Raw genomic sequence first — 12,963 nt, forward strand, 5'->3', positions numbered from 1 at the left:
TCAGAGATCACACAACTTTTGTTTTCATCTTCATATGATAATGTTCCTTGAATCGAATCTACCATACACACTCTACTACAGTGTATCAAACTATTCTAAATACTTCCACAAACAATGACATACCCATCTTTGTCTATTTGTGGCTTTCACCAAAAACTCTGCCCCTGGTGGATCCTGTGTTGACATATGTGATTTTAGGAGAAAAACAAAAACAAAATCATTTTAAATGGTTACATTAAATGTAATAATATCAACATTCAATAGATTTGACTGTACATGTATCAACTGGTGTAAAATACATGTTCCTTGATCCTTGGTCAGGGAACATAAATTACTGTCGTTTCAGCCATCAGGTACTCCTCTAAAACTCCGCCTGGACTCCAAATATAAAGCATACAATACATGCGTGCTCCACTTGCCCCTCTGAAGTGCTCAGTGGGTCATCCTGTCCCTTGTTGAGCTCAATCTTCTCCATCACATTCCTCACTTCCTCCACCTGCGTGGTCCTCACCTCCCGTGCCTCCATAATCGTTGCCTCCTCCTGGTTGTTGATCATTCAAGTTAGTTTACACAATGGGTCAGACTTTTAACTTTATCCTGCTTTACGCCTCCTGGTTTGTAGCAGACTAAGTATATATGATGTATGAAAGGGAACAGAGTGGAGTTAAAGGGTGAAGGAGAAGATGTTGTGACTCAGTGATGATGGTGATGACCAAACGTCAGACTACTGGAAGTGCAAAATGCTACAGACCCCTGACTCCACCAAAACATCGTGCTTAAGACTACATACCTTTTCTTCAAGGCCCGTGTACAATGTGCTCTTTTTACCTCTATAAACTTCAAATCCAAGTGTACACACAGTTGCCTTACTGACAGACTGAAAAGAATTACAAAAGCTTTTGGTAAAACGTCTTATGATGACTATCTAAATTGCATGTGACTTCACTGTGTTGGAACAGATGTACTATAAATGCCAGTTCATCTCACAACAGCTACTGAATGTGTTAATATAAGTAACTTTTTTTTTTTTATTAATAATGTTTCAATTTATTTGTACAAAGATGGGTATGTAACAACGACCATAAGACACACTACAGCACTTTCAGCTTAAACTGATTTGTAACGGCCATTTAAACACCATTCAGCAATAGATCAACAACATTTAATTATTCAGGGTCTCAGTTATTTCCATTTTCCTTCATCAACAGCATACTGGTTACCACATTTAAGCAAAGGGTCACTGGTTTGATCCCAGTCAGGAACACAACTGCCCACAGGAAGAGCATCCAGTGTAAAAAGCTCCCGAATTAAACACGCGGAGCGATCCTTTGTCACAAGGGAGCAACTAAAAGTAGCTATACATCCAATACAATATTTAAAACATTACTTAAACCTTTAAACAAACTAAAGTAAAATGTGATCATTTCTGCCCAGATTACTAACATTTAAATATCCACAAAGGTTCCGATGCAACGTTATCTATACCCGTCACTATTTTATTAAGCTACACCATCACTTGATTTTATGCCATTTACAGTGTGTAAGTACTTTAATACTTTAATTAACATAGATTCTCATTTACACATCACATGTATCAGTTACACATCACATGTATCAGTTACACTATCAATGAAGGAAGAAAACAGGCACAAACAGATTGTCAGTTGTCTAATTAGCTGCAATCTGCAGATCATTCTTTTGATAACTTTGCTTTCTTTCTATCTTTAAGCGTGATAGCAGCAAAAGTGGCGATCACTCAAGATTTGGAAAGGAAAAATAAGCCACCATATGTTGTTAACTACTGCTGAGGAAGGAACCAACACTTATAAATTATGTGCTGCTTATGTGAAAATGGGAGAAGGATTGATGATTGAATTTCTGTTTTTACAGTAAAATGGTCTTCTAACAGGTAAACATAAGAAAATATTTTTAGACACTAAACATAAATCATAACTTTAAAAGTGCAGGATCTGAATCTTACCTTTACAAAGGTACTCATAACATCAGCCCATCCTCTGAAGGGATTCCTGGACATAGGCTGTTAGTCTGCAGCCAGGGGTTAATATTTCATATCCGATTTCTCCTTTTTTGCTCTTCTTCCCAAGAAGCAGTGCTGGTTTGTAGCCAAGGGCATGGAGTTTTTCAAGCTGCAATAAAGCATGATATTTATATTTATTGGACAGCCTGAGGTGTTCTTCAGTAAACTGGACTACCCCACAGCAGGGCTGGACTGGGACAAAAAAATCAGCCCGGGCATTTTGACTAGAGACCGGCCCACCAGGTATTATAGGAAAAACCATAAAGCCTTTGAATGAAAACAAACATCGTTGTGACAGTGATGTACACTGTCTTGTTGGTACATATGTATCAATCTAATAAACTTAAACCTACACCATCCTCCCTATTCTGGTATTCTAAACAGTACTTAGCCGAAACCCAAAGACTGCTTGGTTGAGTTAACTTCATGAACTATCTACAACATATGGTGGAAACCTGAAATTAAGACAGAGAAGACTAGAGGTGAGACATGACCATTACTGAATATTAAAAATAATAAATGACAGATTTTGTGATATTTTCATAAACTATTTATTTACCACATCAATAAACAGCATGGCAGGGCAAAATATTTTTTCTAACATGGCAACCTTTTAAAAGTGAAAGGAGATAGAAAGACAGGTGAGAAAGAATAAAACTTAACTGACTTTTTGATGGCATTTTACACACAGTACTAGTACAGTATCTAGAAAATGTGGGAAAATACTGGCATCATGTACAGTACTTTCTTCTGAAGAAATTATGTTGGGACCCTGAAAAAAACTTACTATGTACAATAATGGATTTCTATACATTTGACATCAGATGAAAACTTTGGTTGTAAGATTCGGATAATTATTTGTTAAAAGCTAGAAATTTTAAATGAGAATAAGAAAGAAAAGTACTTCTTTGTGCCCCCCTTTCCCTGTAATGCTCTACCTTTGCAGACCCGCCCCTGCACAGTTACCAGCTGTCAGCTACATAAAAAAGGATCCTGGTGTAAGTTGTCTCTCAGAAACAGTTCATAGCTTTCCTTCAACCCATTCATGTCACCTAAAAGGTAAACCTGTTTCTCCATCACCTGTTCAGCTCTGATGATTCAGTAAGAACATCTCCTGGTTTCATCTTCATGTTTCCCTCTCACCAGATAACCAAACCGATAACATGACCAGCAGCTTTTACAGCCGTGGCTCCAACAAACATCAGCTGATACTAGAAAGTAATATTAAATAAATTCTAACAACAGCTGATCAAGTTTAAAGGCGCTTCTGATGTTTAATGCGACCTCTGCTAGTTTCCTCTTTCTGGCGCAAAGCGGGAGATAAACAAGCAAGAGAGACAGGACTTGCGGCAGAAACGCTGATCAGCTGATCATTGATTAGTTTCATGATTGAAGTAGCAGCAGGAGAGGGAGGGGGAGAATGAGAGAAGAGGAGGCAGCTGACAGCGTAAAGACACAGAATAACTCCAGCTTTTTGTCTTTTTTTTTTTTTATTGTAGCTGAAGTACGGGACAAATCGAGTTTATTTTCAGCTCAATACCAAACGTGTAATATTAACTCTAAATACCAGAGGATTCCGTTTTTTACTGGACGGTTGGCAACTCTACTAACTAACCATATGAATAAAATAAAGTTCACCAGTAACATCATAGCACCCACCCAACTGTATAGAAACTCCATCATGCTAGCTAGTACACTGTACGAGTTATTGTAACTGCCTGTAAAAAGTTAGCACAACGAAAATAAACTACACCTAAACTTGGTTTATATCTGACCCAGATAGACCGCAGGTCATAACTTCTTACCTGAAGCTCATTTCACCTGACAGTCGGACCTGCGGCTGCCTTGAGTCTCTCCACCTCCCCTTTCCCCCATCCACCTGCTGGCCTCCACCACTTGCTAATTTTACTGAATCTGTGAAAGCTCCACCATAGCCACTACCAAACAATTGAGTTATTTTTACACGTCTGCCAGCATCTGTCCAATCCGCCACCTTTCACAAATGCCCGGTATGCCCGATGGGATGGCCAGTCCAGCTATGCCCCACAGACAGACTGAGGCCGCTATTTTTCGGTAAGTTAAATGTGTTTGTGTCCACTGTCCTTAGCTAGGTCCTGAAATCTAGGCAGCTAAGATGAGAAGTGAGCTCTTGGGGAAACTTGTTTTGTAAAGTTGGTTTAGCTAATCCTTAGAGGCGAATGAAAGAAATGATGAGAAAAGCAGTGGGTTGCTCTTTTTCCAGTCATTGATGCTAGCTAAGAGGATGTAATAAAGGCTAGGTATCAGAGATGAAAAAGGAGTGGTTGTTGAGAAATAAGTGGAGAAAGAGGTGGGCAGGCAAATAAAAACAGGTGTGAGTGTGTAAAATTTGGTGAGTATTTGAGTGCAAAAATGTGTGGTCTCCAGCTAATGGAAAAGGCTGGTCGTGCGATGTGCATGTCGCTAGCAGGTTAGTAACATACAGGCCCGGATTCGAGCCCTCGGCCCACCTGGCTCTGTATGTTCACCTGCTAGGGGGAGGCCCAGGCAGGCGATCTTGGAGTGAAAATTCCAAGGGATGAACCTTGTTCAGCCTGGCCTTCCCCTGACTTTTTTTTTTTGTTTGTTTTCTTTTACCTGCCAGCAACAAACAGACCTCCTTGTTGTCATGGCTACCAAGGACCACTCTTCTTGTGCCAACAAGTCATTGCCTGACAAAACATTATTTCCTATGTTTCCCTGTGTTTTTTTTAATCTCCAATATCTTTACATCTCTTGCATCTAGCAACAGGGTTTACAAACGCCTTATCCTCTTTGTCCACTTAAAATATCTTTACACAACTATTCTTATATTTCTTGCAACATCTGCTGTCCTCCTGCACAGATTACTCTTTTTAAAAAACAAACAAACACTATTTTAACATCAACCCCATTTTTGAAACTAGATAAAGCATATATAAAAGTCACTACCAAAAACTCATTGCAGCTTCTACCTTGTTATAGGAATGTTGTTTGTGGCTCAAGATGAGTTGATTTCCAACCCTGTTGGAGTCATGGTTCAATAAGCCATGCGTTTATAAGATAAGTCAATTGTACATAGTACAAACATATTGTTGTACTAGGAAGCAAAACTTTTCTGTGATTAATCTGGCAGATTTGTGTTTTTTTGTTTTAGTGATAGATTGATTCTGCCAGTTAGGTTTGGGTTGTTTTCCCTTTTCTAAGAGAGAGAGAGTTTTTCTATAGGTGGACATGTCTGGAATTGGGCCTAATATTTCTGTAACAGTGCACTTAGAGAAAACCTGTCAGGTGTCAGCCCTCCTGTGATGATGTTTTGTGTGTTGATGATTTAATAGTCAGCTCTCTTTTAAGCAGGCCTGCAAGATTGCAATTAAAAGCGCTATAAAATCTGTCATTGAGAGCAAATATACTGTGAGCTTGTCCAGATTACAATGGGCTTCAGAGGAAATTCACCTGCCTAGGACGCTGACCATATTAGATGGTAAGTGTCTAAAAGGATTGTAGCGATTGAGTCTATTCCTAAATCATAGTGAATTGTTTTTATTTTTGTAATCACGTCATATTGCTGTGGGTGGATACTCAAATTAGTGCACGGTTTTCCACTATCAGCAATAACTGGTATGAATGCGTGTGACTGGACTGATGATGTGGACTAAGTGTGACTGACTTGAAATTGAGATTAAGGACAGTAACTATTTTAGGATCAGTCACTTCTAATGCCCAATCCACCCCAAACAGTAAAAAAAGGGTGGATGTAAGTGTTTGTTTGTTGTTTGTTTGTTTTTGCAGGAGCGGGAGGATGACAGAGACCAGAGGAGGGGGAGACTGTAGGTTCACATGAGTGTGTGTGAGCCATACTGTGTTAAAATCAGTATCACTCCTTTCACAGCAGCACCTCTGGAATCTGTTAGTCCAGGCCTGACCTCCAGGACGCTCCACTGCTAATGTTTTGTTTCTAGTGCTTGTGGAGGATTCGACACAGACATGAGTGCAAGATGTGCTGTGATTACAGAACGTTTTAGTGTTGGGCTCATTATCACACCACTATTGAGCTCATAGTGTTAAAATAAGTGAGTGACATTACTGAAGAAAAGTCACTGGTTACAGTAGTTTTAAATAAATACATGGGATGATTCATGATTTGGAGAAATTATGGCAACAGTAGTGTTTTTAATGATTTGGGGAAATAAACTGCACGTGGCACACTGGTGTCTGTGGTGTTGGATGCATTATTACTCTTATGGCCTACAGTTGCTTGCAAATGTGAAGTTGTATTAACTTATAGATTTTGTTTTCTAGGATGCAGACTCCAGGTGGAGCTAGGAGTTAAACAGACTTAACATGAAAACCACACTAACATCTCCTAACACAGGTTTACAGGCCTGGAGCTGAGCTACTCCAGGGGAGAAGCCCTGAAACTTTTACCACGACGTGAGTGGTATGAAAGGACAGACTGAGGTGCAGGTGCAGACTGAGACCAGGAGAGGAGGCTCCAAGAGGACCAGTGGGAAGCAGGGACCATTTCCAGCACAGCCACCAATCCAGAGAGGAGTTAAGGCAGAGGGCTGTACCACTCGGCTTCCTACAGATTGTCATGAGGAGATTGTGAACAGATTAGATTTCACACTTCTGTGACCTTTGGCAAGTTTCTGTAGATGCTCACTTCTGCTGTTTCACCATGACACACGTTAGGTCGTTGATTGGTATCATGCCTTGTATGGTGTCAGGAAGTGACACACACACACACACACGCTTGCCTTAACCGTCACGTGGTTAAGTGAATTGTGTGTAACCTCTGTTGTCAATAAAAGAGTGAGGCGGACGCAGAGGAGTTGGAGTTGCTTGGACAGGCGAGTGGCAGCACTGCTCTCCGACGCTCCCCTTGCAAGTAAAACGTACTGAGGTGTCTGTGTGGCTGCTTTCAGTAACAGTTTCTGTTTACCAGCAGGGTTGACTTAAACCCAACAGAATCATTCATTGTAAATTACTTCTGATGTTTAAGGAAATATCTACACAGGTATGCAGAAACCCACTTTTACTAACAATCACTCCTGTATGTTGTAATCTTACATTGTGGTTCTGTATCCAAGTTTATCAGGTCAGATGGATAATATATGAGTAAAAAAAACTTTCTACAAAGAATAAGCCATTCCAGATGAAAATAGCATTGCTCAGGTTTTCTGCAACTGCATTTCAGAAACTGAAAAACATTGTTCTCATCAAAGGAAGCATTACAGTTAGAAAGTTTGGGGTCCTGAGCAATGACTTTTTGGGTTCAAAGGGATGAAAAGCTGCTGGAGTGTGTGCTAATGTCTATAGAAAAAGGTTTTTGTACAACTGGACGTGTCACTCTCTTTGCAGGAAAGTGCAAATTTGATCTAATCATATTGGAAATGTTGTTTCAGACACAGATGTTGCTAGATTTACTATTTTTGGAGCGAGTATAATATTTTGTATAAGGATGAGGGTGTTTATGTATGAAACTGGAACAAAAAGTGAAGATTTCTTACAGCGTGGTGTGTAACTCCCTTTAAACAAAAGTGCAAACTGGGTCCAGTTATGTCTTGATGCATGCTCAATCATCCAGGTAACTAAATCCCAAAAGGTTGATTCAGTTAGATAAGATAAGACTTTATTGATCCCACGGCGGGGAAATTTTTACGGTACCTCAGCTCAGGTACAGCTAGCAGAAGGAAAATACAAATAAAATACAAACAAATATAAAATAAGTACGATAATTCACTATATACACAGAGTTTATCTGGACGTAGCATTTTCAGTGTCATCCAAGTGACTTCTTCGGCCCGAGTGACTGAAGAAGTCACTTGAATGAGTGACGAAACGTTTCTCCCATTGGAAACACTACATCCAGATGGGTCCAGTTAGATTAGGAAGAGAAAATCTGATGAGTCAGACTGATTCTTTCTTTCATCTCTATAGTCATTTTAATCTGTGCTAATATCTTTGTAAAACGGTTTTTGACTGAGAAGTTGGGCTGTACACATGAAAAACTGACATTAGATAAGATAATGTACCACTGTAACACAGGAGGTATTACTGCTGAAAATGGGCCTCTGTACACCTGTGTAGATATTCCATTAAAACTCATTCATGATTTATGATCAATGTTACTGTTAAACATTGACATTTCTTTGCATAATTAGGATCGACTACACATCAAACCAAATTTGACTGTATTTAGAAAACAAGACGTTTCTAATTCACCTCAAACTTTTGAGCTGTATGGTTTTTAATGACAGCAGATGGTGTCAGAGTATCAGGACAGGGGGAGACTGTTAAAAAGTTATGAGCTGTGTTGCTGTAATGCATACACTCTTATATTGCACATATATTTATTCATATAATTCTCAGATTTAGCCATTCTTATATTTTGCTTGTTCTTATGTTATTGTATTTTTGCACACCTCTCTTGCTTGTGAAGCTTGCACACAAGAATTTCACCCACATGTACTGTACCAGTGTACCTGCACATGTGATGTGACAATAAAAGTGATTTGTTGTTGATTTGTTTGAAGTGTTTCTCACTGGTTTTTGGGCGGTGGAGTAAAAGGCATTGGTTGGTGGCTGTTTCTAATGTTAGCCTTTTCTTTGCTTTCTTACAGGCAGGGTAAAGACATGGTGATAAATGAGTGTGTGGGCTGTCTGCTGAGGACCAAGAGCTCAGGACACTCAGACGGGGGCGTCGCAGCCGGAGTCACCGTGCTCCACAATCCTCTGCTGTCCTGAGATTTCACACTCCTGCCTGCACATACAAACCACAGTGAAGTCAAAGTTCCACCTGCACCTCCACCTGTTCTTGCAACAGCATGAACACTGACAGAGGTGAGACAGCAGAAAAGTCTTTGTTTATTTTTGTAATAAGTTAAGGAATTAAGTCAAGAAGAGTGATTAAATAAATTGTTTCTTGCATTTTTGATTTAATGATTGTGTTTAGGATTATTTCAGAAACATGTTTAGAGGATCTTTGTAAGCCTGTATTTACTTTAAAAGAAGGGAAGCACTTCTTCATTCTACAGAAAAGGTGACACATTACAGATGAGTTCATAAAAAATGTCTCTGTCACTCTTTCAAGGCTCTGTCACTTTTTCTTTTTTACTGGAACAGCATGGTAAAGTAGGCCTAGGGTGCCATCTCGTGGCAGTGTGTTGTTACTACAACATATGAAATTGTGTTTCTATTGGAAATATAATTCAGCGCCACTGAGCCGCTCTCTCAGTTACAAACTGAACCTGTTTTTTTAGACATATAAATCACTAAACACAGTGAAGCTTTTGGTTTTGTAAAAGTGTTTCTTATTCAAAATGCATGTTGATTTTTATAAGGTTGAAGAGCAGTTAGCAGTGCATTCATGGACATCTTTAAACTATTAATTGAAGAATCTTTGGTCATGAACTAGAAACGTGAGCTCCAGGTGAGACTGCACATAAGAACAAGTGTCCTTAAACTGCATCAACTGATGACAATTTTATTCTACTGTGTGTTTTTATCATTGAACGTTTATATCCTTGTGTACACATACTAACACAAGCTACTGTAACTTAGAGAAGCTCAGCAATATATTATTAAGTACACAAACAGTTCCAGGTGCTGGACTGTTTGAAGGGCCCACTTTGGATCATGTGAAGGACGTTCAGTTTTTTGTTACAAACTGTTTGCAAGAAGTACACTATTATCACACCACAGTGAGCCAGTTGCATGAACAGCAGCCTAATCAGACTTCTGCAGAGTCTCAAAGTTTTTTTGGAGTCTGCTTCTTCTGTCCAACAGGAAGAATTCTGTCCATAAACAAAGAATTTTAAAATGTACCTTTTTTTTTCTTTTTACTTTTGTAAAGTTACCTAAAATTATTATTGCCTCAAAGGGATTTATACTCTGAGCTATGTTTTTTTTGTTTTTTAAATGTTGTTCTAAGCAGCCAACAAATTGTTAATGCACGATTAAAGTGAATTGTTAATTTATCGTTTCTGGTTTTACTATAAACAGACTGGGGACGCTTGTGTTTTCTTTCTTCCTAAAATGATCAGATAAGGCTTGATTAAAAGAAATAATGCAAAGGCATTTTGCTGTGTTCACAAAGGGTCTTGAGGGTCTGTGTAAACGGAAAGATGTTGGCGATGGTGTGTATGGATTTGAGTATTACCCCACCACACCTGGAACATATTCCACGCAGCTACACATGGGCATGCAAACAGTACAATAACTGGAATACTCCAACTTGCCATTGTGACTGATCATTCTATGCTCTGTTTAGTCCCATGGAGGCTAAGATTGGCACTGAGGCTGGCCAGCAGAAGGTGAGGGCCTGGGGTCCTGGACTGGAAGGAGGCGTTGTTGGTAAATCTGCTGACTTTGTGGTGGAGGCTGTTGGAGACAATGTTGGTACAAGGGGGGTCCTGAAAGCATGTGCTGATTAGCTTCAGTTTCTTCTCTGAAGTTGCTCTATTTCTCTTCAGGTTTCTCTCAGACCAAGATTGAATGTGATGACAAGGGTGATGGATGGTGTGACATGTGCTGCTGGCCCACAGAACCAGGTGAGTATGCTGTCCATGTGCTCTGCAACAATTAGGACGTCCAACACTGTCAGTTAAGATTAGTTTTCATGATTGTTGCCTCAAGACCTGAGATCATGGTGGTGGTGGGCTTGTGATGGACACACTTTTCATGGCTGAAAGCTCTCCTGTAGAGGCTAAGCCCAGGCTTGAAGCCACTGGGGTGTTCGTTGGCGGGGGTGACGCGATGTCACTGGTATGCATGAACTTATTGAACTTGATACAGTCCAATAACTCCAGCCTTACTCATCTCGTCCTTCAGATTCTTTATTTCCAGGATTGAACACAGCAGCACAGCGGTCACAAACTGTTTGCTTCCTCCCAATCAACAACACACCTGCCGCTAACTATGTGTGTCTACCTTAAATATCTTCACAAACTCAAAATGTGACCTCTAGCACCAAACGCTTGCTGCAGTTCTTGGTGTCAGAGGTGACACACGGTTTTCGGTGCAATTACTTTTTCATATAGGACCAAGTATGTTTGGACAGCTTTTTCCCCTTGAAAACTGCAGTTTAATATTAGACATTCTTGTCTAATATTAAAAATGGATTGATCTGAAACGTGTAAGTGTGACAAATATGGAATAAGATACGAAATCAGAAAGGAGGCAAATATTTTTTCACAGCGCTATAGTCTATAATGATCTTTTGGCTATAGTAGATCTTTGACTTGTTCCTTTTTTAATTGTTTGTTTAAAATAGTTTTCTCTAGGTTAAGGCGTACGGTCCAGGCCTTCAGAGCAGTGGTCTGGCTGTTGGAAAACCCACTGAGTTCAGTTGATGCCAAGCAAGGAGGAAAAGCTCCTCTGAAAATTATAGCCCAGGTATATCTGGCTTTGTATATGATCACAAATATGTTAAATATATTGCATGTACCGTATTTTTCGGACTATGAGTCGCACTTAAAATCCTTTAATTATCTCAAAAATCGACAGTGCGCCTTATGTATGAATTCTGGTTGTGCTTACTGACCTTGAACCGATTTTATGTAATACACGGCGCTCAAAAAATCTGTCAAAAAATGTTTTAGTACGACTTTGGTAAGCCACGAAGTCGCACCGCTTGATGGATTGTCGGAGCATTACGGTTACGTAGTCAGGAGCCTCGCGGAGTGATACGTACTGCGCTTCAACATAATATTACTGTATTGTGTGTGGATAAGGACCCCAAAATGGCACCTGTTAAGAGACATGCTTACGAAGCGGATTTCAAACTCAAGGCTGTCAGTCACGCAGTAGAACATGAGAATAGAGCAGCTGCGAGAGATTTCAACATTAATGAATCAATGGTACGGAAGTAGAGGAAGCAAGAAGAAAGAGTTGAGTAAAGTTAGACTTATCTGACTGTTTTGTTTCGCTTAATGCGTTTTATAGTCCAGTGCGGCTCATGTATGAAACCAGACCTGTTCATCGACAGTGCGCCTTATGGTCCGAAAAATACGGTGTGCTAAATCTGATTGAACTATAATCCCTTGTCTTCTGCACAGGATGGTGAAGTCAATTCTGTGGATGTCCAGGTGAAGGATAATAGCAACAGCACATACACCTGCGCCTGCACCCCACGTAAGCCTGTGAAGCACACTGTGATGGTCTCCTGGGGAGACGTTAACATCCCTGAGAGTCCATTCAGGGTGAGTATGCACTCACTCTCACTTTCACTCTGGCATGCAAGGTTTGCCTTTTCTTCTCACTGAAAAGTCTCTTGAGTTTTGGTGTTTGTGCCCACAGATGAATATCGGAGCAGGCTGTCATCCAAACAAGGTGAAGGTCTCTGACCCTGGAGTGGCAAAGACGGGCCTCAAAGCCTTCCAGCCAACATACTTCACTGAAGGTGGGCTCGGCTGCAGATATTCCACTGGACATAGGAGAGCGTGACCTCAGCCAGCTGACAGCCCCTCTTACAACACTCTCAGGCCCAGAGGAGCCCTGCCTGCTGAAGATGCTGCGTAACGCTCACATTGGTGAGTGTCCGTCTGATAAGTGAGAAGTTTGCTAAACAATGAGACTCATCAGAATCCAAATACTTTATTAACCCCTAAGTAAAAGACAGAGGGGGAAAGTAATAAAAGTTAAAGTGTGGAGAAAGAAGCAGGAGCAGCTGAAACGGGCTGCATGCATACACAAGACTAAGCGTTGTTAACATCTGTTTTGTCTGTCTGTCTTAGGAATCTCGTTTGTTTCCAAGGAGATTGGTGAGCACCTTGTTAACGTCAAGAAGAACGGCCGTCATGTTCCCAGCAGCCCAATTGCTGTTATGATCAAGCAGTCAGGGATTGGTGATGTGAGCCGTGTGCGTGTGAGTGGACCGTGGCTGACCAAGGCCAGGACTTTTCAGCCTGCAGAGTTCATCATTG

The 12,963-nt window shown here is 40.4% G+C and overlaps 1 protein-coding gene across 2 annotated transcripts; it reads left to right on the forward strand.

The window, feature by feature from the left end:
- The first annotated feature begins 10,147 nt into the window (after nucleotides 1-10,147).
- LOC146364420 (filamin-A-like) lies at nucleotides 10,148-12,963 on the forward strand. 2 transcript variants are annotated; one of them, XM_084918226.1, is made up of 6 exons: nucleotides 10,149-10,434; nucleotides 10,513-10,590; nucleotides 11,313-11,434; nucleotides 12,097-12,240; nucleotides 12,338-12,570; nucleotides 12,775-12,963. In XM_084918226.1, exons 2-5 carry the CDS (start codon nucleotides 10,566-10,568, stop codon nucleotides 12,482-12,484), a joined length of 438 nt encoding a protein of 145 aa, XP_084774352.1. In that variant the 5' UTR covers nucleotides 10,149-10,434; nucleotides 10,513-10,565; the 3' UTR covers nucleotides 12,485-12,570; nucleotides 12,775-12,963. The 2 variants fall into 2 exon arrangements, with proteins under 2 accessions (XP_084774351.1, XP_084774352.1); XM_084918225.1 differs by having other exon boundaries at nucleotides 10,148-10,590.

The sequence above is a fragment of the Perissodus microlepis genome, chromosome 20 (assembly GCF_051167445.1).
Source record: "Perissodus microlepis isolate ML-2025 ecotype Zambia chromosome 20, ASM5116744v1, whole genome shotgun sequence".
NCBI lineage: Eukaryota > Metazoa > Chordata > Actinopteri > Cichliformes > Cichlidae > Perissodus > Perissodus microlepis.